This window comes from Schistocerca piceifrons, chromosome 1 (genome assembly GCF_021461385.2).
Source record: "Schistocerca piceifrons isolate TAMUIC-IGC-003096 chromosome 1, iqSchPice1.1, whole genome shotgun sequence".
NCBI classification, from domain to species: domain Eukaryota; kingdom Metazoa; phylum Arthropoda; class Insecta; order Orthoptera; family Acrididae; genus Schistocerca; species Schistocerca piceifrons.
Window position 1 is genome coordinate 1133438451 of NC_060138.1, and position 24603 is coordinate 1133463053.

Consider the following 24603-nt stretch of genomic DNA (forward strand, 5'->3'; position numbering starts at 1 on the left):
TGTATTGAAATGAGTGTAAATCTGAACGCTTGCAGGAGAGAAACAAAGGAAATGTAAAACCACAAAGTACAAAAAATATTTTTATTGCACAGCATTAAATAAAAGATTTGAGAGAGTCTTTGTCCAGCAATTCCTCACAGTTTGTAAAACAAGAAAATTCATTTGCCAGATTGTTTTTATGTTTTGGTTGAAAGTAGCTTTTCCTTACATCCAATAGTCTTGAAGCTAGATTTTCCATAACTGCACCTAAAAAATTTTTCAAATATTTCAGGTTTATGAACTTACTATGACAATGTTATTGATACACAGTGTTATTTTTTACTACTACTGCTAATACTACTACTACTACTACTACTACTACTACTACTACTACTATGACGAGCAATCAAAAAGTTTGTGTTTGAGTGCCTTGCTGCAGCCTATATGCAATGTAGCGCAACACCTTTGTGGGTATATAAGCACTGATAAGAAGCCAAGAGATTAGGGAGGTATTTGTGTCATTCTGACATGTGTACAGTAAATGCTGAAATGTGAACTAAGGCAATGTTATTGCCAAATGCATCCACACAGGACAGTGTGCGGTTATTCTTTTCTGGGCTGCCAATGGACAAACACTGGTAGATGTCCACTGGAGAAAGGAGAATGTGTGTGGGGCAGCATGTCTGCCGAAAACAACCATTGTTGAATGGTGCGCCAAATTCCATGTCGATCCCACGTTGATCGATCGAGGACGCCAATGTTATAACGCGGAAGTTGTGCAGACTCAAGTAGGAGGCACTCAAGAACTTGCCCTATAGTCCTGATCTCTTCCCATACGATTATCACACCTCTGGTCTTGAATCGTCGGCGACTCCTGTCAGGTGAGGATGCACAGCCAGCAGTTACGAACTTCTTCATGCAGCAGGATACAGTGTTTTACCAACCATGTATCTTCAACCTGTTGTGCTGGTGGGATGATTACTTCAATGCTCAAAGTGATTTTGCATGGTTGGCATACCGAATCTGGATTGTATGCCTTCAAACTGAAAGTTTTTCAACGCTTCTTTATGTTAAAATACAGCTCGCATAGAGAATTTGAATCACGAAGATTGTAAAACATATTCATACAGGACAGCAGTCATCGTGAACAATATAAAGTTCCCAGCAGTCAATGGTCAAATAACACTTTAAGTCTCAAACTAATACAGGCACACTGTAGTACAGAACAATCTGTCTGAAACAAGTTTAGCTTGTGGTATGTTTGGCAGATGGACTGTTTTGGGAAGCAGTAGAAAATGCAGTGTTAAGAAGGTGCAGCATTCTGGTTAGTTTGTAATAAGGCTCTGTAACTCTGAAAATCATATCCAGAATCATTATGGAATATGGCATGTGAAGTAAGCTGAAAAAGATCTCATCATGGCTTTCCTGGATTTGTGGTTGTTGTGGAAATTATTCACAGTTTGTAATAGCAATAAAGTTTGTTCACTGGCACCCATTCCACAAAGACTTTATTTTTCATACGTTTTCCTCAAAACACATGCTCCCGTTCACCATGAAGGTATTTAATATGCAGACACATGGTTGTGTGTCCATGTTTCAAGCCTATTTATCAGTAAACAAGATCTGTTTTGTGGCAATAACTGTTGCCAGCCCTTCCAATTACAAATTACCTGATCGTCCCTACCAAGATGCTTCACCAGAGACTTTAAATCACAGGCCCTGAATTTGGCTTAATACACTGGTTACCTGCTAACCATCTCCCACAGACTCCTGTAACAATTCTGATATTTCCCTCCCTGACTACATAGTACCAAAGAATAAGACCACCTTCATCTTCCTCAACCGTACCTCTCATCGTTTCACACTGTTGGTTTCTAATCACCTCAGTCTGTTTTGTCCCTGTCTTGGAATACTATCTTCTGTAAGACTTTTATTGTGAAACTGCCCCTGCTGTTTCTTGTTCTGTTATGTAGTTTTTTGTAACTCTTTATTGACCTGTTTAACACAGCTTGTAGATCTCTTCTGCCATAGATATTTGAGGATCAATTCAGTAATCTATTATTATCCATGCTGTACAAATGAGCAAAGAATATCAGCTCTCCTCTTCTTATTGTTTCTGTTATATTTATTAAATTCTGATTTATTTTGACATTGCTTCTTAATTTTCATGGGTCTGTCATTTTCAGTAAACCCAGTCTTTTCCTTACAATTGTTGCCCCCAATGTTTCTAGTTCATCCAATTTGCAGTTCAGTGTTACACCTTCATTGGCATACAGGCACTGTGCTCAGTGTTTTATTTTAAGGTTCTCAGATAACTATTTTTTGTTATAAATGTTCTTTGTAATATCATAAGCTTATTCCATCTTGTGGATTCGTCACTCTATAACAGATTTTTCAAAACTATTTTCTGGATTATTTCTCCCAAAAATTTGAATTTCTTTACTTTTTCTATTTGACAAATTTAAAGATTTTTTTTATATCTGTAATTTTTTTCTATAAAGATTATTAATGCTGTTTTGCTGGCTCCCTCTCCCAAGTGACTGATCTGCATAATTTTTATGTAGTGTTTATTTCTGTACCTCCTTCCAATATCTCCAACAAGGCATTGCTTTTTCTTATTTATTGTTATTACTTTTACCCAAAGAAAAAAATTTCAGAAGCTAGATTTAGTTGGCATTTTCTTATTTGTGTGTTTGTTACTCCTATTACCAGTTCTGTTATTCCTATTCAAAAAGTAGTTTTAACATTTTATTCCCTTCTGTTTCAGACATGGTCAATTGCGGACTAGAATATTTATTTCTGTGGCAATGGAAAGTTCTGGTTGAATTTAAAAAATTCTGCTGCAGTAGTAAGGAGAATTTAGCATGATATTGAACCTTTGGATCATTAATGAGCGTACTACAATAATTATACCCAATTTGTTAATCTTTGCAACTGCTTGCAATGATGGATAGTAGTGGATGTGCTGAAGACATTACTTGCAACTTCTGTAATAAGATACCTAGCTACATTTCTGATTGTAGTCACTAAAAAGGTCATGGTTCATCCTAAACTCTTTCCTTGGAAATACTCACTTAAAGTATTGTTAAGTCATATTGCCTATGTTTCAATAAACAAATAATCATTTTGTGTTGGGCGCACCACATTCACTGACAGTTAAGTAATATCAAAAGCCCATAGGTCTTTGAAATAGATAAAAATAGCTCACTCTGCATCATTCAACAATGGAAAATCCAGGATGGAAAGTAACAATGTTATGAATAGGATAGTTGCAACTCACCGTATAGTGCAGATGCTGAGTCGCAGACAGGTACATCAAAAAGACTGTTGGAAAATGAGCTTTCAGCCAACAAGGCCTTTATCAGAGATAACAGAACACAAACATACAGGACTGAAGTCTCTGGCTGCTCAGACATCTGCATCATTGTCAATAGTTAAGACGAAGCTTGAATATCGAACAGTGGAGCTAAACTAGGCGGAACACTGTATTATCGAACAATAACAGTCCATACAAATACCTTAGTGTAACAATTTGTACATAAGTGAAACGGAATGGTAACGAAGGCTCAGCCTTGGGTGAAGTAGGTAGCACACTTCTTCAGTTCACATATAGGCTACTAGGAAAATTCCATCAGTCTACAAAACAGACTGTTTACAGAACACTTATGGAACCTGTCATAGATAATTTATCAAGTGTGTGGGACCCATATGAAGTAGGACAAAAACGAGATTTTGAAGATATAGAAAAAAAAGGTACAGGTTTGTTTGACACATAGGACAGTGTCATGGTAATGCTGAAAAAACTGAACTAGCAGATGTTTGAAGATAGACACAAACTGTCTACATCTACATCAATCCACTTTACAGTGTGTGATGGAGGGTGCCCTGTACCACTACTAGTAATTTCCTTTCCTATTCCATGTGCAAACAGAACAAGAGAAAAACAACTGTCTATATGCCTCCATATAAGCCCTAATTTCCTGTATCTTATCTTTGTGGTCCTTACACACAATGTATGTTGGAGAAAACAGAATCATTCTACACTCAGCCTCGAATTCTGGTCCTCTGAATTTTCCCAATAGTCATCTGCCCTCCAGTGATCCCCATTTGAGTTCCCGAAGCATCTCCATAACTCTTGCGTGTTGTTTGAACTTACCAGTAACAAATCTAGCAGCCTGCCTCTGAATTGCTTCGATGTCTTCCTTCAATCCAACCAGGTATGGGCCCCAAACACTCAAGCAGTGACCAAGAATAGGTTGCACTAGCATCCTATGTGCAGTCTCCTTTAAAGATGAACCGCACCCTCCCAGAATTCTCCCAGTAAACTGAGATTGACCATTCACTTTTCCTACAACAACCCTCACACACTCATTCCATTTCATATCACTTTGGAACATTACAACCAGTTATTTAAACAATGTGTCTGTGTCACGCAGGACACTATTAATGCTGTATCCGAACATTACAAAATGGCTCTGAGCACTATGGGACTCAACTGCTGTGGTCATCAGTCCCCTAGAACTTAGAACTACTTAAACCTAACTAACCTAAGGACAGCACACACACCCATGCCCGAGGCAGGATTCGAACCTGCGACCATAGCAGCAGTGCGGCTCCGGACTGGAGCGCCTAGAACCGCACGACCACCGCGGCTGGCCCGAACATTACAGATTTGTTTTTCCTACTCGTCTGCATTAACTTACATTTTCTACATTTACAGCTAGCTGCCATTCATCACACCAAACAGAAATTTCGTCTAGGTCATTTTGTATCCTCCTACAGTCACTCAAATTCGGCACCTTACCATACACCACAGCATCGTCAGCAAAAAACCACAGATTGCTGCCCATCCTGCCCGTTAAACCATTTATGTATCTAGACAATAATGGCAGTCCTACCACACTTCCCTGGAGCACTCCAGATGATACCCTTGTCTCTAATGAACACTTGCTGTCAAGGACAACATGTTGGGTTCTATAACTATCCCAAGAAAGTCTACTTCCAAAGTTTCAAGAACCAGTTTTAAGTGAGGGATCTAGGAACACACTGCAGTCCCCTATGTATCACCTCCCTGGGCATCATGAAGACAAGATTAGACTAATTACAGAATGCAGAGAGGCATTTATGCAATCTTCCTGCAATCAATGCATGAATGGAATAGGAAGGAGCCCTAATAAACAGTACAATGGGAAGTATCCTCTGCCACGCACATAGCAGTGTTTTGGTAAAGAGACAGGCAAAAAGAAAATAAATAAAACCCTACTTGTGATGGGGAGATCATGCTGTAATATGTATGGCTAAAGACAAGGAAAAGTGCTTTACATCAAGGGAGATCTACACTCTCATAATGTTTCCTGTGGACAATGGCAGTTTCAAATAAGAATTCACAGTGTATACTAAAGCTGTAAAGTGTGTCAATGAAACTTTCAGCAACTGATTGGAGAAATTGAAAACTGCTGGTCAAAACTCAGGAAAATGAGTTCACTCAGGAAAATGAGTTCATTCATGAGACAATGTCTATCAATGATCATCTGGGATGCATATTCACTAAAGAAACTGAGTTAAGTTCTCACAAGACCAGCACTATTTGCAAGTTTATATGGTCGGAGGAAAAACATTATAGAGGTGCACAATAAACTCCAATGTCAGTTCATACAACTAATGAATTGTACAGCATATGATGCAATGCCCATAAAATTCCATCCAAACACAGTACTGATAAAATCTATTTAAACAATGTATAGATGCAAACAGATAAAAATCCACTTTTATTCCAATGCTTGTCTTTCTTCCTTTGCATATTTAATACATTTGGTTCTCTTACTCTACACACACCCACTTGCTTGCATCCTTCCCCCTCTTGGTAAATTCAATATATCATTAACAGTATTAGGAAAAGATAGATTGCTACTTACTGTAAAGAAGACACATTAAGTTGCATACAGACACAATTAAAAGACACTTGCATAAAGCTTTTGGCCACAGCCTTCATCAGCAAAAGAGAAATGCTCACCAGTCATACACACAAGCAAGCACACCTCATGCACACATGACCGCCAACTCCAGCAGCTTGAGCCAGAATGCTGGGCAACCCAAGCTCCCGGTGTTTGTGGTGATGTGTGCATGAGATGTGCTTGTTTGTGTGTATGAATGATGTGTGTTCCTCTTTTTAATGTTGAAAGCTGTGGCTGAAAGCTTTATGTAGGCTCTGGCCGAAAGCTTTATGTAAGTGTCTTTTAATTATGCCTGTCTATAACTTAACATGTCTTCTTTATCATAAATAAGGACCTACCTTTTCCTACACTTACATCTACATTCTACAAACCACCATGATGTGCATGGTAGAGGGTACATCCTATTGTACCAGTTATTACAGTTTCTTCCTGTTCCATTCATGTAAAGAGTGCGGGGAGAATGATTGATCAAATGCCTCTGTGTGTGCAGTAATTATTCTAACCTCATTCTCACAATACCCGTGTGAGCAATACATAGGAGGTCATAACATATTCCTAGGAGAATCATTTAAAGCTGGTTCTTGAATTTCTGTTAATAAACTTTCTCGGGACAGTTTATGTCTATCTTCAAGAGACTTCCATTTCAGTTCCTTCAGTGTCTCTGTGACACTCTCCTATGTATTAAACAAAACTGTGACCATACGTGGGTGCCCTTCTCTGCATACATTCTGGCACATGTCCCACATACTCTGGCAATATTCTATAAATGGTCGCACGAGTTATTTGTAAGCAATCTCCTTTGTAGACTGATTGCACTTCCCCCAGTATTCTACAAATAAACCTCCTTTATCCATGATTGGACCTATCTGATTGTTCCATTTCATATCCTCACAAAGTATTACACCCAGTTATGCTATTGTATACCATGGAGGTTCCCTCCCATTATGAACTATTTTATTGGGTACATATCTATCCAGGGCATGGTCAACTATTCTTTTAAATTTGAGCCAGAATTCCTCTACATGCCCCTGCCCTGTGTTGAAGTTTCAAGTTCATTATCCAGTTTACTGAACACACATATTTTTTTCTGCTTGTTCTGGTTGTCCTTTGGTAATCATTGTAGCCACAACCATGTCTTGATCATTGATACCAGTTTCAATGTGGACATCCTCAAAGAGGTCAGGTCTATTTGTTGCCATTAGATCCAACATATTTCGATCTTGAGTGGGGTTCCCAACTAACTGTTCTAGATAATTTTCCTACATTGGTGATTTTCCTACTTGGACTTTCCTTTGTCAATATATCGCTAGTAACACATTACTTCACAAACATGACTTCTGTTAGGTTCCAAACACCACTCTCCAATCTTGCTATATTTTATAGTTTTGTTTTCAAATGGTGCAACACAAAAATACTCATCACTGAATATTTCTCCATTACATGGGTTTTCTCCTTATTCTTCATATAATAACTCTTAAGCATTCTGATTTGCATGCTTGTTTAGCATTTTTTTTGTCTGCTATATCCTCTATTAGTAACAAAAATTTGGAAACACCTAACAGTGGAGCCCAGTAATACTGAGGTTTGTAAAGTAACTTTCAGACAAAGCTACTTATTTGCAAATTTATTTACGAAACAGTTTTTTCCCTCATTCTTTGTTATCATCATCCCAGTCTCATTAAGTCTTTCAGCTGTTCACATTTATTGGAACAGCAACCTTTCTCCCAACTCATCAGCCATCTGATCGGATAAGTGTAACATCGAATACTTATTCAATGTGGTTCTTTCTAATGTGGTTGCATTCACTTTTAATAGCAGTTGTACAGTGTGAAGCAGTTGCATGTACTGAAGATCTTAAAACCTGCATAATAGTTCTGTATGCATAAGAAAATGGATAAGTTACATGGTTCTATAACTGAACTTAAACAACAAATGACAAATCACTGTTGATACATACCAGTGCACAGAATTATTTTACTCCTTGTCAAAAACTTAACTGTCTCACAAGTTTTAGATAAACATTCATCTGACAAGAAAGGTGGATCAGCAACAATGACATCAAAATAATGCTGAAATGATTCTGGAATTTGTAATGGAGACTTGTAATCATAAAAAATATAGTCATCCCCATATAATGCAAATCGTCGATCATACTCAAACAGCTTCACTGCAAAAAGAAGAACACACACTTGAAGAACTGACAAAGTAGGTTAGTAGGAAGGCATAAATACTTTTAATTATAAACAAAATAGAAAAAAAGTCACCAAACTAAGGCTATTTGGTGCAGCACTGACAAGAACGCTAACAGACAGTATGCAAAAACTAACTGGTTTTTGTACAACCAAAGCAAAACAAAAGACTAGAGCAAATATTTGAGAAAAATAAGGCAAAAAATTGAAATGGCGTCTGTAGAACTAACAAAGCTAGACATCCATTAGAAGTTAATATTTTGTGCATGTACCACTCACCTGGTGGCAATGTGGAGAGACTTTCTTCAACACGTTAACTGAAGTCCTGGAAAGGCTCTCAACCACCAAAACTAACATATTAATACTGGAAACGTGAATATTAACAAAGCTGTTAGTGTGAAACTAATAATGACTTCCTGAACATTTTGCACTCTTTAGGCTTGTCGTAAATAGTAAACATGCTTCTAGGGTAAAAAAAAAAAAAATTCAGTATCAGTCTTAGACCCTCTACTTACAGAAACCAACTGAAAAAATTTTAAAGCATTTGTAAAATATTGTGGTTTATCATCACTGTCAGATTATAAAGATAAAGACAGGCTTGGTAAACCAACAAATTTGCATGCCTACAGAACTATCTTCTCAGAATGTAAAATACATACTTCTTCTGGGGCATCCGTGAAGTGTGTATGGAAAATAAGGGTGGTAACATATGAGAATTCCACTGTTAGATGCAGGTGAGGGAATGGGTAGATGGAAAGAGTACACTGAAGGCCTCTATGATTGGGGGGACCTGTCTGATTACATGATTGAAGAAGAAAGAGGAGTCGGCAGGAAAGAGATAGGAGATTTAGTATTAGAAGCAGAATTTTTAGAGAGCTTTGGATGACTTAAGATCAGATAAGGCAAAAGGGATGGATAATATTCAATGGGAATTTCTAAAATAATTGAGGAAGTGGCAACAAAAAGACTATTAATGTTGGAATGTATGAGACCGGCAATACTTCATCAAACATTTGGAAAAACATCACTCACACAATTCTGAAGATAGCATGAGCTGTAAAGTGTGGGAATTATTGCCCAATCAGCTTAACTGCTCATGCATCCAAGTGTCTGAAAAGAATAATATACAAAGTGTAGAAAAGAAAATTGAGGACCTGTTAGATGATGATCAGTTTGGCATTAGGAAAGGCAAAGCCACCAGAGATGCAGTTCTGATGTTGCATTTGATAATGGAAATAAGACTGAAGAAAAATTAAGACATGTTCATTGGATTTATTGACCTGGAAAAAGCAATCAACAATGTCAAATGGTGCAAGATGTTTGAAGTTCTAAGAAAAGAAAAATATGATAAGCTATAGAGGAAGACGGGTAATACACAAAATGTATAAGAACCAAAGGAGAACAATAAGGCCGGATGACCAAGAACAAAGTGCTCGGAATAAAGGGGTATAAGAGAGGGATGTAGTTTTTGTACCTACTGTTCAATCTGTACATCGAAGATGCAATGATGGAAATAAAAGAAAGGTTCATGAATGTGATTCAAATTCAAGATGAAAGGATATCAATGATAATATTTGCTGATGACATTGCTATCTTCAGTGAAAGTGAAGAAGAATTACAAGATGTGCTGAATGGAATGAGCAGTCTAATGAGTACAGAATATGGACTGAGACTATACTGAAGGCAGATGAAAGTAATGAGAAATAGCAGAAATGAGAACAGCGAGACACTTAACATCAGGATTGGTGATCACAAAGTATATGAATTATATTCATTATATTCTGCTAACTAGGCAGCACAATAACCCATGAGACTGATAAGGCAAGGAATGAGGGGTTCTCTGCAGAATCGGCAAGAAAAGGAATATATGGGAAACACTGACATGAAGAAGGGACAGGATAACAGGACATCTGTTAAGATGGTACTACAGGGAACTGTAGAGGGTAAAGACTGTAGAGGAAGACTGAGATAAGAGCACATCCAGTAAATAATTGGAGATGTAGGTAGCAATAGCTACTCTGAGACAAGAAGGTTAGCGCAGGAGAGGAAAACAATGTACTATGCTAAATTCTGCATATAGTTTAAATTAATTCAGAGGAAACATTTTCAAAAGTAACCATTTCAATAGCAGATATGGAAACTAATGGATAACTATGGGGTATTATAAAGTCCTCCTACGCATATAATTTCTCAGTTGTTTACAAAAGCACTGCACTAATCCACAGATCTTGGATGACTATCATAGGTAAAAAAGATTCACAGGAGGGTACTTGATGCAGAAAAAAAACCATCCAATGACAAAAATAACATGTAATGCATATAATAAAAGCAAAGTAGTACGGGATTTCATAATACATGAAACTGGAAAAGGCAGACACATATAACAACAAACAAATCAAAGATGAGGGCTGAGTAGCAGAAAACCCTCTACAGTTGGAAAATTTTGTATGTATGTCCCTAAAACATATGTAGCACTGACAATGAATTACACTGCAAGCACAATGATGATGTTGCCTACAAAAGAGCATGAAGTCATAAAGATACTTCATAAAGTAAAAAATAAAAAGACAGTAGGCATGGAGAATGGTCTAGTCTCTGTTCTGGAGACATGTACAGACAGCATACAAACACCGTTATCAAACACAATAAATGAGTCCTTTAGTTCAGGTATCAGGTGTGATCAAAAAGTAAGAGGAATTTTGAATATTTCGTTTATTTCTGATGGGTCAAAAAGTTTATAGATGTTTTCGAGTGCTAAGTGAATTTTTACATTCGAAAAAGATGGATTAAAGAATCTGCATCAAATTTTGCTTGAAAAATGGAATGAAGTGCATCATTGCAATTGAAATGTTGACTGTGGCCGTTGGTGAATCTACTAAGAGTAAAACAAAAGTTTACAAGTGTTTGAACGTTTCAAAGTGGGTCAAGAAGATGTTGAAGACAGCAAATGGACCCCCAGCACATCAATTACTTATGACAATGTGGAAGAAGTAAGGACAATGGTTCTGGAAAATCATCAAATCCCTGTTGGAGAGGTTGCTGATGATGTTGGTATATTCCTTAGCTCATGGCAAGCAATTTTTCAGATGTTTTGGGCATTAAATGTGTAGCCTCAAAGTTTGTTCTTAAATTGTTGAATTTTGACCATAAACAATGTTGTGTACACATCATTCATCCCAAGGAGCATTTGACAAGTTTCATCACATCAAAAGGTTCTTCTCACTGTTTTCTTCAATTACAATGGGATAATACATCATGAGTTTCTGTCTTATGGTCAAAAAGGAATGCTATCTGGATGTTACGCACTGTTTGGATGAAGCAATTTGTAGAAAACAACCAGAAATGGGGCGAAACCACTCATGGAAATTACATCACGATAATGCTCCCATTCACACCTCAATGGTTGTGTGTTACTTTGCCTAAAAACAAAACCGTTATGGTGCTTCAGCCACCACATTCATGAAACATGGCCCCCAGCAACTTCTTTCTATTCCTGAGGCTGAAGAAAACCATGAAAGAACATCGTTTGGCTATCACTGATACAATAAAAACAGAATTGCCAAAGGAGCTGAACATCATAATGAAATGTGAGTTATAGACGTGCTTTCAAGAACGGAAAAAGTGACTGCACAAGTTTATTATATCTGAAGGGGACTAAGTTGTTGTTGATGAATACATATTGTTTAAGAAAAACAAAATTTCACAATACTTTTTGATCACACCTCATATTTTTCCAGAGTATCTAAAGCACACATGAGTTGTGGTGTTACTAAAGGAAGGTAATGTAGAAAGTACAGAAAACTGCAGAACAGTTTCACTATTGTCAGTATTCTCAAAATAGTTAAATCAGTCATAACAGACTAATCTGTTATGTGACGAAAGACAAAATTTTTAGCAAAGCACGTTTGGTTTCCAAAGTGGGAAACTTAGAATATCAGACATTACAGAGTTCGTAGAAGTGGTACTTGAATCTCTTGACAAGGATGACTGTGTTACAGATGCACTCTTGGACTTGTCCACAGTTTTTGACACTGCTAAACATAAAATACTACTAATAAGCTAAAAGCACTAGATGTCAGAGGAATAGGTAACAAATGGTTTCAGTCTCTCTTGGAAAACAGGTTGCTAAACGTTCACATGTCTGCTGATGATAAATTTTTAGTAAAACAAAGAAACACACAAACACACATGTTCCTTATAGTAGTGTACAGGATCCAATAATAGCTTTCCAGACAGTACAAGACACAGAGAAAAAATTCTCTTTGCTAATGACAGCAGTGACACAGCCACTGACAAAACATGAGAACTCCTATTACAGAAAGGAAATGAAACCCTCAAGAATTAAGTGGGCAGTAGCCTACATAATAAATTAACAATGCACATAAAAGAAACAAATAGTATGCATTTCATCATAACAAGGGAAAGCAATTCTGTCACATTAAGCGTAGATGATAAATCTATAGATCGTGTAGCAAACACAAAGTTTTTACAGATGAATATTGATTAGCATGGAATAAACACAAAGGTCCAGGTACAATAATGTCATCAGCATGTTTCACTCTTAGAGCTGAATCACCAGTTTGTAAGACCCGAAGTCTTGTTGTGATATACTACTCTTTTCTTTTCTTAGCTATAGGATTCTTTTCTGGGAATTGAAGGCATAAAACAAGGACACAATTTTTAAACCGTAGAAAAGGGCCATAATAATAATAACAATAATAATCAGAATTTGAAGTTGGGCTGCTTGTAAAGAACTGTTTAAAAAACTGAGTATCTTTACTGCACCTGTTATGTATCATTCCCCTTTAAAAATGTGTGTGTGTGTGTGTGTGTGTGTGTGTGTGTGTGTGTGTGTGTGAGATGCAGTCTTCATTATACTGAAAGTGATATGCTTCAACCTACACTGAACTTTATTAAAGTAATATACAAAGCACTTTTTGTGTAACAAATTTCATATGTTGTTCAGTAAGATATAAAATCTTTATCCATTCAATACTTTACAAGATAGAGAACATTATATGAATATCCACCTCAAGTTTTTATATTAGAATGACATTTCAAAGGTCTTCTTCTGTTTTGTGCTGATGTCAAGCCTTATTGTTACACACTTATTCTGTGGCTCCAACCACCCCACCTTGAAGACAAGCAGGGGTCCCCTGAACACTTGCCACACACAAAAACAGATAACAAAAATCTCCTAACAGCTGCATATTCTTAATAAATAAGATACTCCGTGTACCACAAGGTCCTGAGTAAGTGTTTTTCTTTCTGCACTACTACAGGAACCTCCCTAAAATTAATCCTTTCTCTTATCTTACCTTTATTTCAACAGTTCTATTAGTGTCAGCTCCAGACTGATCAACTACTAAGTTGTCGTTATTGCTAATTTCAGACTTCACACTATCTGCTTGCACAAATGTCTTACCAACTGATTTATGGGTCTTCTTGATCATGGGAAATAGTGTTGGACAGGAAATCAAAGCAATTTTTCCACTCTCACCAGCTGCCTTCACTGCTGCTTCTGCCAAGATACTAGTGGTTTCATCATCATACCAGAACTGACTTAATTGCTGTAAGAGGAGAAGAACAACAATCAAGAAAGATCATTCAGTAAGAGTAAACTACAACTTTAATATTCCAACATTTACACTATCTAAAGATTTCGCTAGCAGTTAATGCAAGACATTAGTCGACAATTCATACATTCTCTGAAGTTCAGCAAAAGAACAGTGCTTTGTCAAAAAGTTTGAAAAGGAAAATGTTGATGAAAAGCAGTTACGACTTTTATTTGTGGACCTAGAGAAAATGGTCAACAATGTAAGGTGAAATAAGACGTCATTAATCCTCAAACACAAGGTAAAAATAAAGTGAAGAATAAGTAATCTACAGCAGCTCAGTAAAAGCAATATGTGAGGCTGATCAAGAAATAAAAGTCTATATGAAGAAGGATGTGAGTCAGAATCATAACTTGTCACTATTGTTTTTAACTATCATGCAAAAGAAAAAGGAGGGAGGAGGGGGGGGGGGAGGGGGAAGGAGGGAGAGAGTAAGAGAAAGTGCTGTAAGGAGGAGGAAAGAGCAAGGTAAGTTGATACCAATGGTTATTTACATAGATGTAGTCATTCTGGCCAAAAGTAAAGAAGGAACAGGAGACCTCTTGAACGATCAGATAATTCAAAGTTTGAAGACATGGAGGAAGGCATTAAACCTGTCAAAGACATGATTTTTCACAAAAAAACATATTTCTGAGTACTGAAAAGCTATTACACTTAGTGGTACCTATAGGTCATTTGCTAAAATTATTAAACCAAAGTTAATAAACTCATCAACAAAAAATGTAAAAATAAAGTTGTTGTTGCTTTTATATATTTTAAGAAGGTAATTACTTAAAAAATATATCTTGTATGTAATATTACTACTGATTTTCTTGTTTTTTATACAGCATCCACCCACCCTGTTCCTCTCTAATAAAACATACATCCTGATTTTAATTATTTTGGTCATCTTGTTTTTGTCTTCTCACTTCTGATAATGCAATTTTTTATTTTTATGATATTTAATAGTTTTTATTTAAGTTTTTTTTCTTATTTAATTCTTCTTTTAACTCTCCTTACCTGTAATGAGAGTGTAAAATTCTGCACTCTCTTGTCCTGTCACAGAGTTGCTCCAGATATTTTCACCTACAACCACCATAAACATACTCTGCAAGCCTCCACACTGTGCATGCCAGAGGGGACCTTCTACCACAACAAGTCATTCTCTTCTCTATTCCATTCACAAATGCAGCGAGAGAAAAATGATTGTCTATACGTCTCTATATGAGCCCTAGTTTTCCTTACCTTGTCTTCATGGTCCTTACGTACAATTAACGTTGTTGGCAGTAGAATCATACTGCAGTCAGCCACAAATGCTGGTTCTCAATAGTCTTTCACAAACAGAACATTAACTTCTCAGACCATCTCTGTAATACTCGCGTGTTTTATCGAACCTACCAGTCACAAATACAGCAGCATGCCCCTGACTTGCTTCAATGTTTTCCTTTAATCTGAAATGGTTTGGATCCTAAACACTTAAGCAGTACTCAAGAATGGCTGCACTATTATATTAATGAGGTCTCCTTTTTCGATGAGCTACAATTTCCTAGATTTCCCCCAATAAACCGAAGTAGACTATTCCCCTTCCCTACTACCACTCTTACGTGCTCATTCTATTTCATATCACTCTGCAACGTTATACCTAGATATTTAATTGACATGACTGTGTCAAGGAGCACAACATTAATATTGTATTCGAACTTTACAGGATTATTTTTCTTCCTCATCTGCATTAACTTACATATTTCTAAATTTAGAGCAAGCTGCCATTCACCACACTAAACAGGAATTCTCCCCAAGTCAATCTGTATCTTCCTTCAGTCACTCAGTGGTGAGACTTTCCTGCACACTAAAGTGTCATCAGCAAACAGTCGCAGATTGTTGCTCAACCTATCCATCAGGTCATTTACTTTTGTACGAGGAGTCCTATCACACTTCTGTGGGGCACTGCTGATGACATTCTTGTCTCTTACGAACACTCACCATCCGGGACAATGTAACGGGTTCTTTTGCTTAAGAAATCTCCATGCCACTCACTCACTTGAGAACCCATTCAAAATGCCCCAGCTTTTGTTAACAGTCTGCAGTGGGGCACTGTGTCAACTGCTTTCTGGAAGTCTAGGAATATGTTATCTGTCTGTTGTCCTTCATCCATGGTTTGCAGAATATCATGTGAAAACAGTGCAAGCTGACTTTTGTCAAAAGTGATGCTTTCTAAATCTGTGCTAATTTGTGGACAGAAGCTTTTCTATCTCGAGGACATTTATTACATTCAAACTTAAGACTACACTCAGCAAACTGATGTTTATGATATTAGTCTACATACGATGGCTATTCAGAAAGTAGGCAATGTTTTGGCTTTAAAAATTAAAAAACTAAGTTCAAGAAATACATTTGTGACTGACATACTACTATTTGAGAAAATCAACCTTGCCTATCCCAAAACACTGTCGCCATCAACTTCCTTGCTCACAAGGTTTGCAAACATTTTCTTGGTTTTTGGGGGGACCTTGTGTGCCCCCACTCCATAGGCTGTAATTTTGTCTCGCAATTGACACGTTTCACCCAAGTCTCATCACCGGTTATGACCTGATCCAGTAATGTTTGTGGTAGGCCTCTAGAAAAGTCAGCATTGCCCCCATTCGCTGTTCTTTATGGGGCTCTGTAAGCATTTTGGGCATCCATCAAGCATGAAATTTGTGGTAGCCTAGCTTTTGAGTGACAATTTCAAACAACAAAGTCCATAAAACTTGTGGAAAAGAAAGTTAAAGCACCGTTATTGTGAAGTGACAGTTTTTACGAATCGTTACATCAACTTCAGTGACAAGATCGTCAGTCACAATGCTCGAGCGTCCACTCTTCATCATGAACGTTGGTTCAGCCATTTTTAAACCGAATGCTCCATTTCCGATGGAACATTCACTCATTACATTGTTTCCGTACACTTCGCACAGTTCACGATAAATTTCTATAGGTTTTAGGTTTTTTTGCCGACAAAAACCATATCACAGACTGCACCTCACAACTGGTGGGATTTTGGATTGCAGCGCACACTTCAAATTCAAATATCGAAAAAAAAATATAAAATAAAACAGATGCACAGAGACATTCTCACTGTCATGGACGGATGCTGACTGAGCTGTCAAGCACGCACATATATGCGATCGGTGCACGCCTAGTGGTGCCAGGTGGAAATGTTCCCTACTTTCTGAATAGTCCTTGTATTTTGTGGCTCTATTCTTCTATCCTTTTGAAACTGGGGTCACCTGCACTTCTTTCCCGTTACTTGAAACTTTACACTGGGTGTGACAGAAACGATAGATGCAAGCTAAATAAGTTGCCAATGCTGAAGGGTTTCTCTGTGTAAAACTGAAATGGGATCCCAGCCAGACCTGATGACTTACTCTTTTCAACTCTTTCAGTTTCTGCTCAACACCAGGGATGCCTCAATACGGGAGTCTGTGTGACGGTCAAGCAACGATATGTCTTATAATCCTCCTGCATGAATGAGTTTTTTAAGTGTAATTTTGTGTACTGTCACACGCTTAAAGTGGCTTACTGGTGTTGTTTACAAGCAATGTCAGGCACCTCTCTACATCCGGGTCAGCCAATACTAATGATATACATTAATTAATTAGTGTTATGTAAATCTCATCAAGGAGGAGAACCTCCCTGGGTGTGGAATGAGTCAAGGTATACATAACAAAAGACAACCAATTCATAGAAACTTAATCTATATACTGCATTAATGGATAACCAGGGTTTTGATACCACCTGTCAGCCTTGACCAATGATATCACTCAAAACCCCAAGATGCAACAAAAACATTGTTTCAAGGTGGCAAATCACACACATTCTTAATAATAAACACTGAAGCTAACAAGACTACTGTGGGAAAGATCCACAAAATGACATTAATAATAAAGTAAAGAAAATGCAACAATGAAAAACAAGACAAAACAGTAGTTTCAAATCAGCAAAAAGTGGGTATAAAATCACATAAACTGTAATTCAGGGGTGTACTGACTTGCCAGTACTGCAGACTGCAAATCCATCGCTGTGGCTAGTTAAGGGGTGCAAGAAAAAGAAAAAAAAATACCTTGTAAATAATAACATCACACCATTTGTTTCGCAAATATTCATTTTATTTAACAAAAAGAACTGCAACACTGTAATTTTACAGAAACATTATCTACACAGTTTAATTTGAAACATGGCACACCATTAATTTCACGACTGGCTTTGATGTTTGACTCAGGAAAAAAAAAGTTGCAAGAGTGAGCAATGAGGTACAGGCCACCATATGATCAATGGTGGAGCCAGCCACATGTGGCCACAGTCTGTGCATCCCTGCTGTAACAGGTATCAAAAACATTGACTGAGCTATATAGCTCAACTTGTAGACCAATACTACTACAAAAATACTAAAACAGATTGCATTACAAAATGCCAAAAAGCAAATCAAAAATCAAACAATCTAAAGTCCAGGATGGAATAACGATAAAATGAAAACAATGGATTGCTACTCGCCACGTACAGAAGATGCTGTGCCACAAACAGGCACTATGAAAAAGATGGAGTAACGTTTCAGCTTTCGGACATGAAAAATTTTCTTCCGAAACAGAAAAAACACAAGCACACACTCATACAAGCACAACTCACATACACATGTCCACTGTCTCCGGGCACTGGAGCCCGTCTGCAGATTTCAACTGCATCGGAAAAGGGGAAAAGACTAGTAGGAGCACTGGTGGGATAAAAGGCATCTGTAGTGCTGGAGTGGAAACAGCAAAAGTGATAAGATATGTGGAGGACAGGTACGAGTGAAGGCTGTGCCATTGGAAGGCCTTAGAGGTTAGGGGGATGAAGGATATGTTGTAAGCAAAGTTCCCCCTTGTGGAATTCAGGGAAGTTGGTATTGGTAGGAAGGGTCCAGAAGGCAAAGGCTTTGAAGCAGTCACTGGAGTGAAGCCGACCATGTTGGACAGCACATTCAGCAAATGGGTGGTCCAGCTCTCTCTTGGTCACAGTTTGGCACTGGCCATTCATGCGGGACAGACGACTTGTTAGTCATCATACTCATACATGAAGTGTCATAATGGTTGCAGCTTAATTTGTAGAGCATGTGGCTGCTTTCACAGGTAGCCCTGCTTCTGATGGGGTAGGAGATGCCTGTGACAGGACTGGAGTAGGTAGCAATGGGAGGATGTATGATGCAAGCGTTGCATCTAGGTCTATCACAGGGATATGAGCCATGAGGCAAGGGGTTGGGAGCAGAGGTACAGTATGGAGGATAAGGATTTTCTGTAGATTTGAAGGTCGGTTGAAATACCACTGCAGAGAGGGTTCGAGAGTATAGTGGAAAGGATATTCCTCGTTTCAGGGCAGAGAATGTGCTTCAGTTTCTCCAGTCTTGGGTGGTACTGAGTCCCAAGAGGAGTGCTCATTTGTGAACTCCCCTCTAAGTCAGTCTCTCTCTCTCTCTCTCTCTCTCTCTCTCTCTCTCTCTCTCTCTCTCTCTCCCCCCCCCCCCCCCCCCCCCCACTGCACTCCTACCTCCTACATACTACCTGAACTCCATAAACCCAATCAGCCAGATCAACCATAGTGGTCGGTTACTGCGCCCCTCAGAGAGAATCGCTGTTCTTGTGAACCAACACCTTCAGCCTATTACCCATAAGCTACCCTCCTACCTAAAAGACACCAACCATTTCCTCCATCGAGTTTCCACAGTTCCTGTTCCTTTACCATATGATGCCCGGCTCATCACTGTCGATGCCACCTCCATCTATACTAACAGCCCCAATGCTCATGAAATTGCTGCTACTGAACACTACCTTTTCCAACACCCAGCTGACTCCAAGCATACAGCCTCCTTGCTGGTCACCATGACCACCTATACCCTGAGGCACAAATGCTACTTCTTTGAAAGCATCACATACAAACAAATACGAGGTATGACAATGGGCATCTGCATGGCAATCTATTCGTGTGGAATCTAGAGGAATCCATTCTAACCACCCTAAATGCCAAACCCCTAACACGGTTTAGATTCATTGTTGATATCTTCATGATCTGGACCAAGGGTGAGGATGCCATACCAGCAATCTGAAAGAACCTTATCCCCTATTCATTTAACACGGTTCTCATCAACCCAACTAATCACTTTCCTTGATGTTGACCACCACCTTAAGGATAGCTACATCACTATCTCCATACACATCAAATCTATCTCCACTTCAACAGCTGTTATCCATCCCACACCAATAAGTCCCTTCAACACAGCCAAGCCACTCAAGGTCATTCCACGTGTAGTGATGTGCAGTCCCACTCCACATATGTCACGAGTCTCACTGAGGCCTGCACAGACTGAAATCACCTCCCATCATGTCCAGAAACAAATCACCTATGCCTTGTCTCTCAAGTCACCTACCCCCCTCCCCTCCTCATGCCTTCTCCTTACACTCACCCAAGCAGATTCCAGTCGCAGTTGGGCCCCCTGCCCAGAGACAGTGGCCATGTGCTGTGTGAGTTACAATTGTGTGTTTGTTTTCTATTTCAGAAGGATTAATTTATCCACAAGGTTAAATGTTTAGCACTATCTTTTACTATGCCTGTCTGTGACAAAAGTGAGACTGATACACACAGCAAATAATTGTAAAAATTAACAAGGGTGATATCGACTTCGGTCGACCTGTTCACAGTATCATAAAACGAAAACTCATTCATATAACTAACATCAAAAACTTAACCTCACCAACAAGGGTAAAACAAACTCCATACTTATTACTCACAATACAACATAATTACAAACAACCAACAACACAATCACAAAATTCCTACAAAACTGCATAACACCAATTTTGATCTACAAGAAACATATAATTGTACACATAAACACAAATACCATACACACTACAATAAAAAAAATAAAACTATAAAAACATATTTACCAACAAATGTCAGCTGACACACAAATCTATGTGCCATCAATACAGTATCTCGAATGGTAAGCCTACACTTTTCAAACCAGGAAACTCTCCGCATAAAACGCCAATGTTGTTGCATAGAAATTCCACATACACTGGTGCCAGGTCTGAGATACAGCCGCTATGGCCACTCTCATACCTTCTCCACTATCATAGCACTTCAGATACTCGGCAATTAAACTGAACAACTTTAGGAATTTACTCGTCCTCAATATGCTGTCTGCCACTGTGACATACAGGCACCTACTTGTGAACTTTATAGTCACTTCCATAACTAAAAAAACATAAAATTAAATCTCCAAACATAAACAACGCATCACACTAATAATTCCAAATCCGAAAATGAATCTATTGTCCATAACTGCCAACACCAAAACAACTGGCTAAAAGCACCACAAATTCTTCCAATATTACTATTATAAACAGCACACACAGAATCCAATAACACTAACAACACTTACAAACATAAACATACCATGAATAGAGCATACCACCACATAATACAACACACCCTCTGCAAACACAGCACATTTCAAATACAAATTATTTAGGAATAACGGAGACACCTCACTGAAAGGCAGAAGCGCAGTATCATTGATAGGCACACAAACAAGAGATACAGAGCTTGGTTAACTTTCGGGCTGCACTTCCTTTTACAAGCATATAGGGAAAAAAAACGCACACACATTTGCTCGCTCGCTCACTCACTCACTCACATGCACACGCCTGTCTCCCTACATTGTGCTCAGTCGATGGAGCCTATGTTTCTTACACTGTAATGGATCGAATGATCATCCCCATCATATCCCTCTATATTGACCATTCATCCCGGGACATCTTGTATATGAAAGTGATCAAGCAACTGAAAAACAGACAAACTGAAAATATGTGTAATATGAATACCAAGACGGAGAAAAATGTAAACACGAAGAAAGGTGTGTGTATAAAACGAGATTTTCATGTTTGACAGGACAGATCTGGGGATTGAACCTACTGTGCCATCAAGGCTAGGCATTACAACTGAATTTGACGCCTTTGTCGTTTTCACATGGCAAGTGTTGTTGGAAAATTGTCACTTACGAGGCAGGGTTCAAATATATCACAGCTTAACTGAGGCCTACAACATGATAGGACTTTTTAAAAATAAGTGTGGAACTTGAAATAAATGTTATTAAGTGTTAAAGAAAACTAACCCAAACTAACCCAGTTTTCATCGAGTTTCAGTTCTTCTACTTTGTTTGTTCGCAGAACATCTTGTACTTCTGCTTCCTTCACAGCTTGTTCCGTGTAGAATTCTTGCAGTGCAGCTAATGCATGTGCCGATAATTGCGGTTCGTCTTCACTGTCTGACATGGTAAGTTAGTTATGACGTGAAAAAAGAAACACCCACTCGTGCTTTGTGTATGGCTTTTAAAGCGCGTCCCTGTTACTGACTGACAGTTTCATTAAATGTTTGCACCTTTCCACATTTTTTCACGTGTTACAGCGGGCGAAACAAGTACGAAATCAAAACAAAAGTACTCATCTCTGGACGGTTATGTTGTGATACTTCGAACATCAAACATCTCTGGCAATGTTTACATGAGGAGGCGAGTTGTCAGCAAGTTTAAGGAGCATTGTCGTATTCGACAATTAAAACTTGAAACTAGTGCTATTGAAGTATCCCGCTTGGACGTTTTTAGTGCCAATAGGAAATTGTTATTGTGATATAATATGACATCACGCTTCAGTGGTGCTTTGCAATTAACAAATCTAGACGACTATATCACACCGTCCCAGGTTCTCAGCCACGATGATAAAAAAAAATAATAAAACTTGAATTGACGTTGGCGGATTGCGTGTGGTTTCTTCATAAATTTATTTTATTCGTTACAGGAATGCATTAAGCCTGTGGAGATTAAAAAGACAAATACTGGTACCGGCGCAAAAATTAAAATCCAAGACGATGGAGCATATACACAGATCCAGCAGGTACGAAATGATAGGTTTTCATTTTATCCCGTTTCACACTAGAGAAAGCTTAGGATAAGTCAGCCCACTCTAATATATTAATGTTTAGTAGACAGCAAGTAAAACATACCACATTGTTTAACATTTCCAAATTTTTTTCGGACATTAACAAATGTCATTACTGCATCTTTTGTTCCATCTCTGACTGACTTTGTTATTAGTTATAAAAAGACTGAGTAATAGTGGACGTGCGTAGGTTTCAGATATGCAATCACATACTTGTTTGAAGAGATTTTAGTACTTCAGCCGGTCCTCATCAACTTCATTCCACGATATTTCATCTGGACACTTGCCAGTAATCTTCGGGCGAGCCATCGAAGATGACTGGCAGGTGCCCAATTGAAATATCGTGGAATGAAATTTACAACGACTGGCTGCAATCCCGAAATATCTTCGACCTTTAGTACGCTGGGGAAATTTTAAATTTTACAGTTGCATACAGTTTTATTTTGGCAAAATATTACTCTATGCATTGCACTGCATGTCCACATGTCCCGTAGCTTTCCTTTTTCTTGTGAGAATGGGTGATTGTGTCAAAACATTTAGACAAATCTAAAAATATAACGGATGCCAAGTTTCTTTTGCATAATTCATCTACAGATTCTGTTGGGCTATAAATAGCATTTCATGTAGTGGTGTCCCACAGCTCGCAAGTATTTGAAAAATGTCATGTTACCACCTCAAGCTGCTGATAATATTCTTTATTTAACGACCTATTTTGGTCAACACACCATCATCAGTTTCCTAAAAGCTTTTACAGCAGCGTATTTGATGAATATAAAATCATTGATGTCAGATAATAAAGCTATATTTTTGCCACTTCATATGTAAATTACATCAGTATATGGATTGTGCTAGGCAGTGTACTCTTTCATGTTACATCACCAGTCATTGGATTGCTGCTGTAACATGAAAAGGTACATTGTATGTTATCAGCAGCTTGAGATAGTAATCATGACGTTTAGCTATAAATAGCTGTTTTTGTCGTTTTCACTTTTTGGGAACCATGTTAGTGCAGGAATCAGAATACTGCATTTCTCTATGACTTCAAGAAGCCAGATACTAAAGATATTGGACTGCAGTTATTTGTGTAATCCTAATATATCGGCACTACTATCCTGTTTTTAATTTTTCTGAAAATACTCTGCTGAATCCACAATTAGGTATATCCAACAATAGTTCAGTTAGCTTTTTTGGATGGATTTAGTATAGGCCTATTAGAGATCGTCTGATGTGGCAGAATGATATTTAGCAACAATATTGACCTACACTGTCTTTTTCAGGGTTATCAAAACCAATATAATTTTGAAGTCATTGGTGAATTAAGCCTGATGTTTCAGGGTGGAGCAGAACAACGACTGCAAAAAGTGGAAATCACCCTAGCAGACTGCTTAGCATGCAGTGGATGTATTACATCGGCAGAGAGTGTTCTAATATCTCAACAGAGCCATGAAGAGCTGGAACGCATATTCACTGAGAAGCGGGAGCAAGTGGCAGCGGTATGGTGGTATACACAGAATTTAATAGTAGATATATTATATGTGATACTATTGTGTTTATGCAAAAAAGAATTGCATTGAAAAAAATAAGTTGTCTTTATAGTGTAAGACATATTCCTCGTGAAAAGGCTGTTTATCTCATGACAGTTTAGAAACTTAAAACATCTAATAGAAAAAAGGCTTGAAGATGTACATTTTGTGGATAATTATGACACTTGTTGCTGATAAAGAGGGGATATTGTATAAGTGTTTTCATTATTATGGTGTGGTTTTATTTATTAGGCAGTTTGACTACTGCCTCACAGTATATTTGTTCTCTCATGAAATTTGTCGAAGAAGGTTCTGCTGCTAGGTAGTTCACACAGTAGAGATGTGGGCCAGAAATTGCA

At 38.1% G+C, this 24603-nt stretch overlaps 2 protein-coding genes across 2 annotated transcripts in view; one reads left to right on the forward strand and one right to left on the reverse strand.

Annotated features, from left to right (window-relative positions):
- Window positions 1-92: 92 nt before the first annotated feature.
- Window positions 93-22226, reverse strand: LOC124780468 (EEF1A lysine methyltransferase 1). The gene is made up of 4 exons (XM_047253782.1): window positions 21909-22226; window positions 13548-13692; window positions 7891-8100; window positions 93-246 (listed from the first exon to the last, which is right to left on the reverse strand). Exons 1-4 carry the CDS (start codon window positions 22056-22058, stop codon window positions 95-97), a joined length of 657 nt encoding a protein of 218 aa, XP_047109738.1. The 5' UTR covers window positions 22059-22226; the 3' UTR covers window positions 93-94.
- A 55-nt stretch (window positions 22227-22281) lies between these two features.
- The window catches only part of LOC124780484 (probable cytosolic Fe-S cluster assembly factor CPIJ010948), a 68011-nt gene continuing 65689 nt past the window's right edge, over window positions 22282-24603 (forward strand). The window contains exons 1-3 of the mRNA XM_047253783.1: window positions 22282-22484; window positions 22581-22676; window positions 24056-24214. Of these exons, the coding sequence (XP_047109739.1) occupies window positions 22419-22484; window positions 22581-22676; window positions 24056-24214 (321 nt within the window). The 5' untranslated portion in view covers window positions 22282-22418. The remainder of the gene's footprint in view (window positions 22485-22580; window positions 22677-24055; window positions 24215-24603) is intronic.

Coding starts and splice junctions, on each gene's coding strand:
- LOC124780468 (XM_047253782.1), bottom strand. CDS start 22,058: ATGTCAGACAGTGAAGACGAACCGCAATTATCGGCACATGCATTAGCT. Junction 8,101..13,547: donor GAAGACCCATAAATCAGTTG/GTAAGACATTTG, acceptor TTCTTTTTGCAG/TGAAGCTGTTTGAGTATGAT. Junction 247..7,890: donor TAAAATAATTCTGTGCACTG/GTATGTATCAAC, acceptor AAAATTTTTTAG/GTGCAGTTATGGAAAATCTA.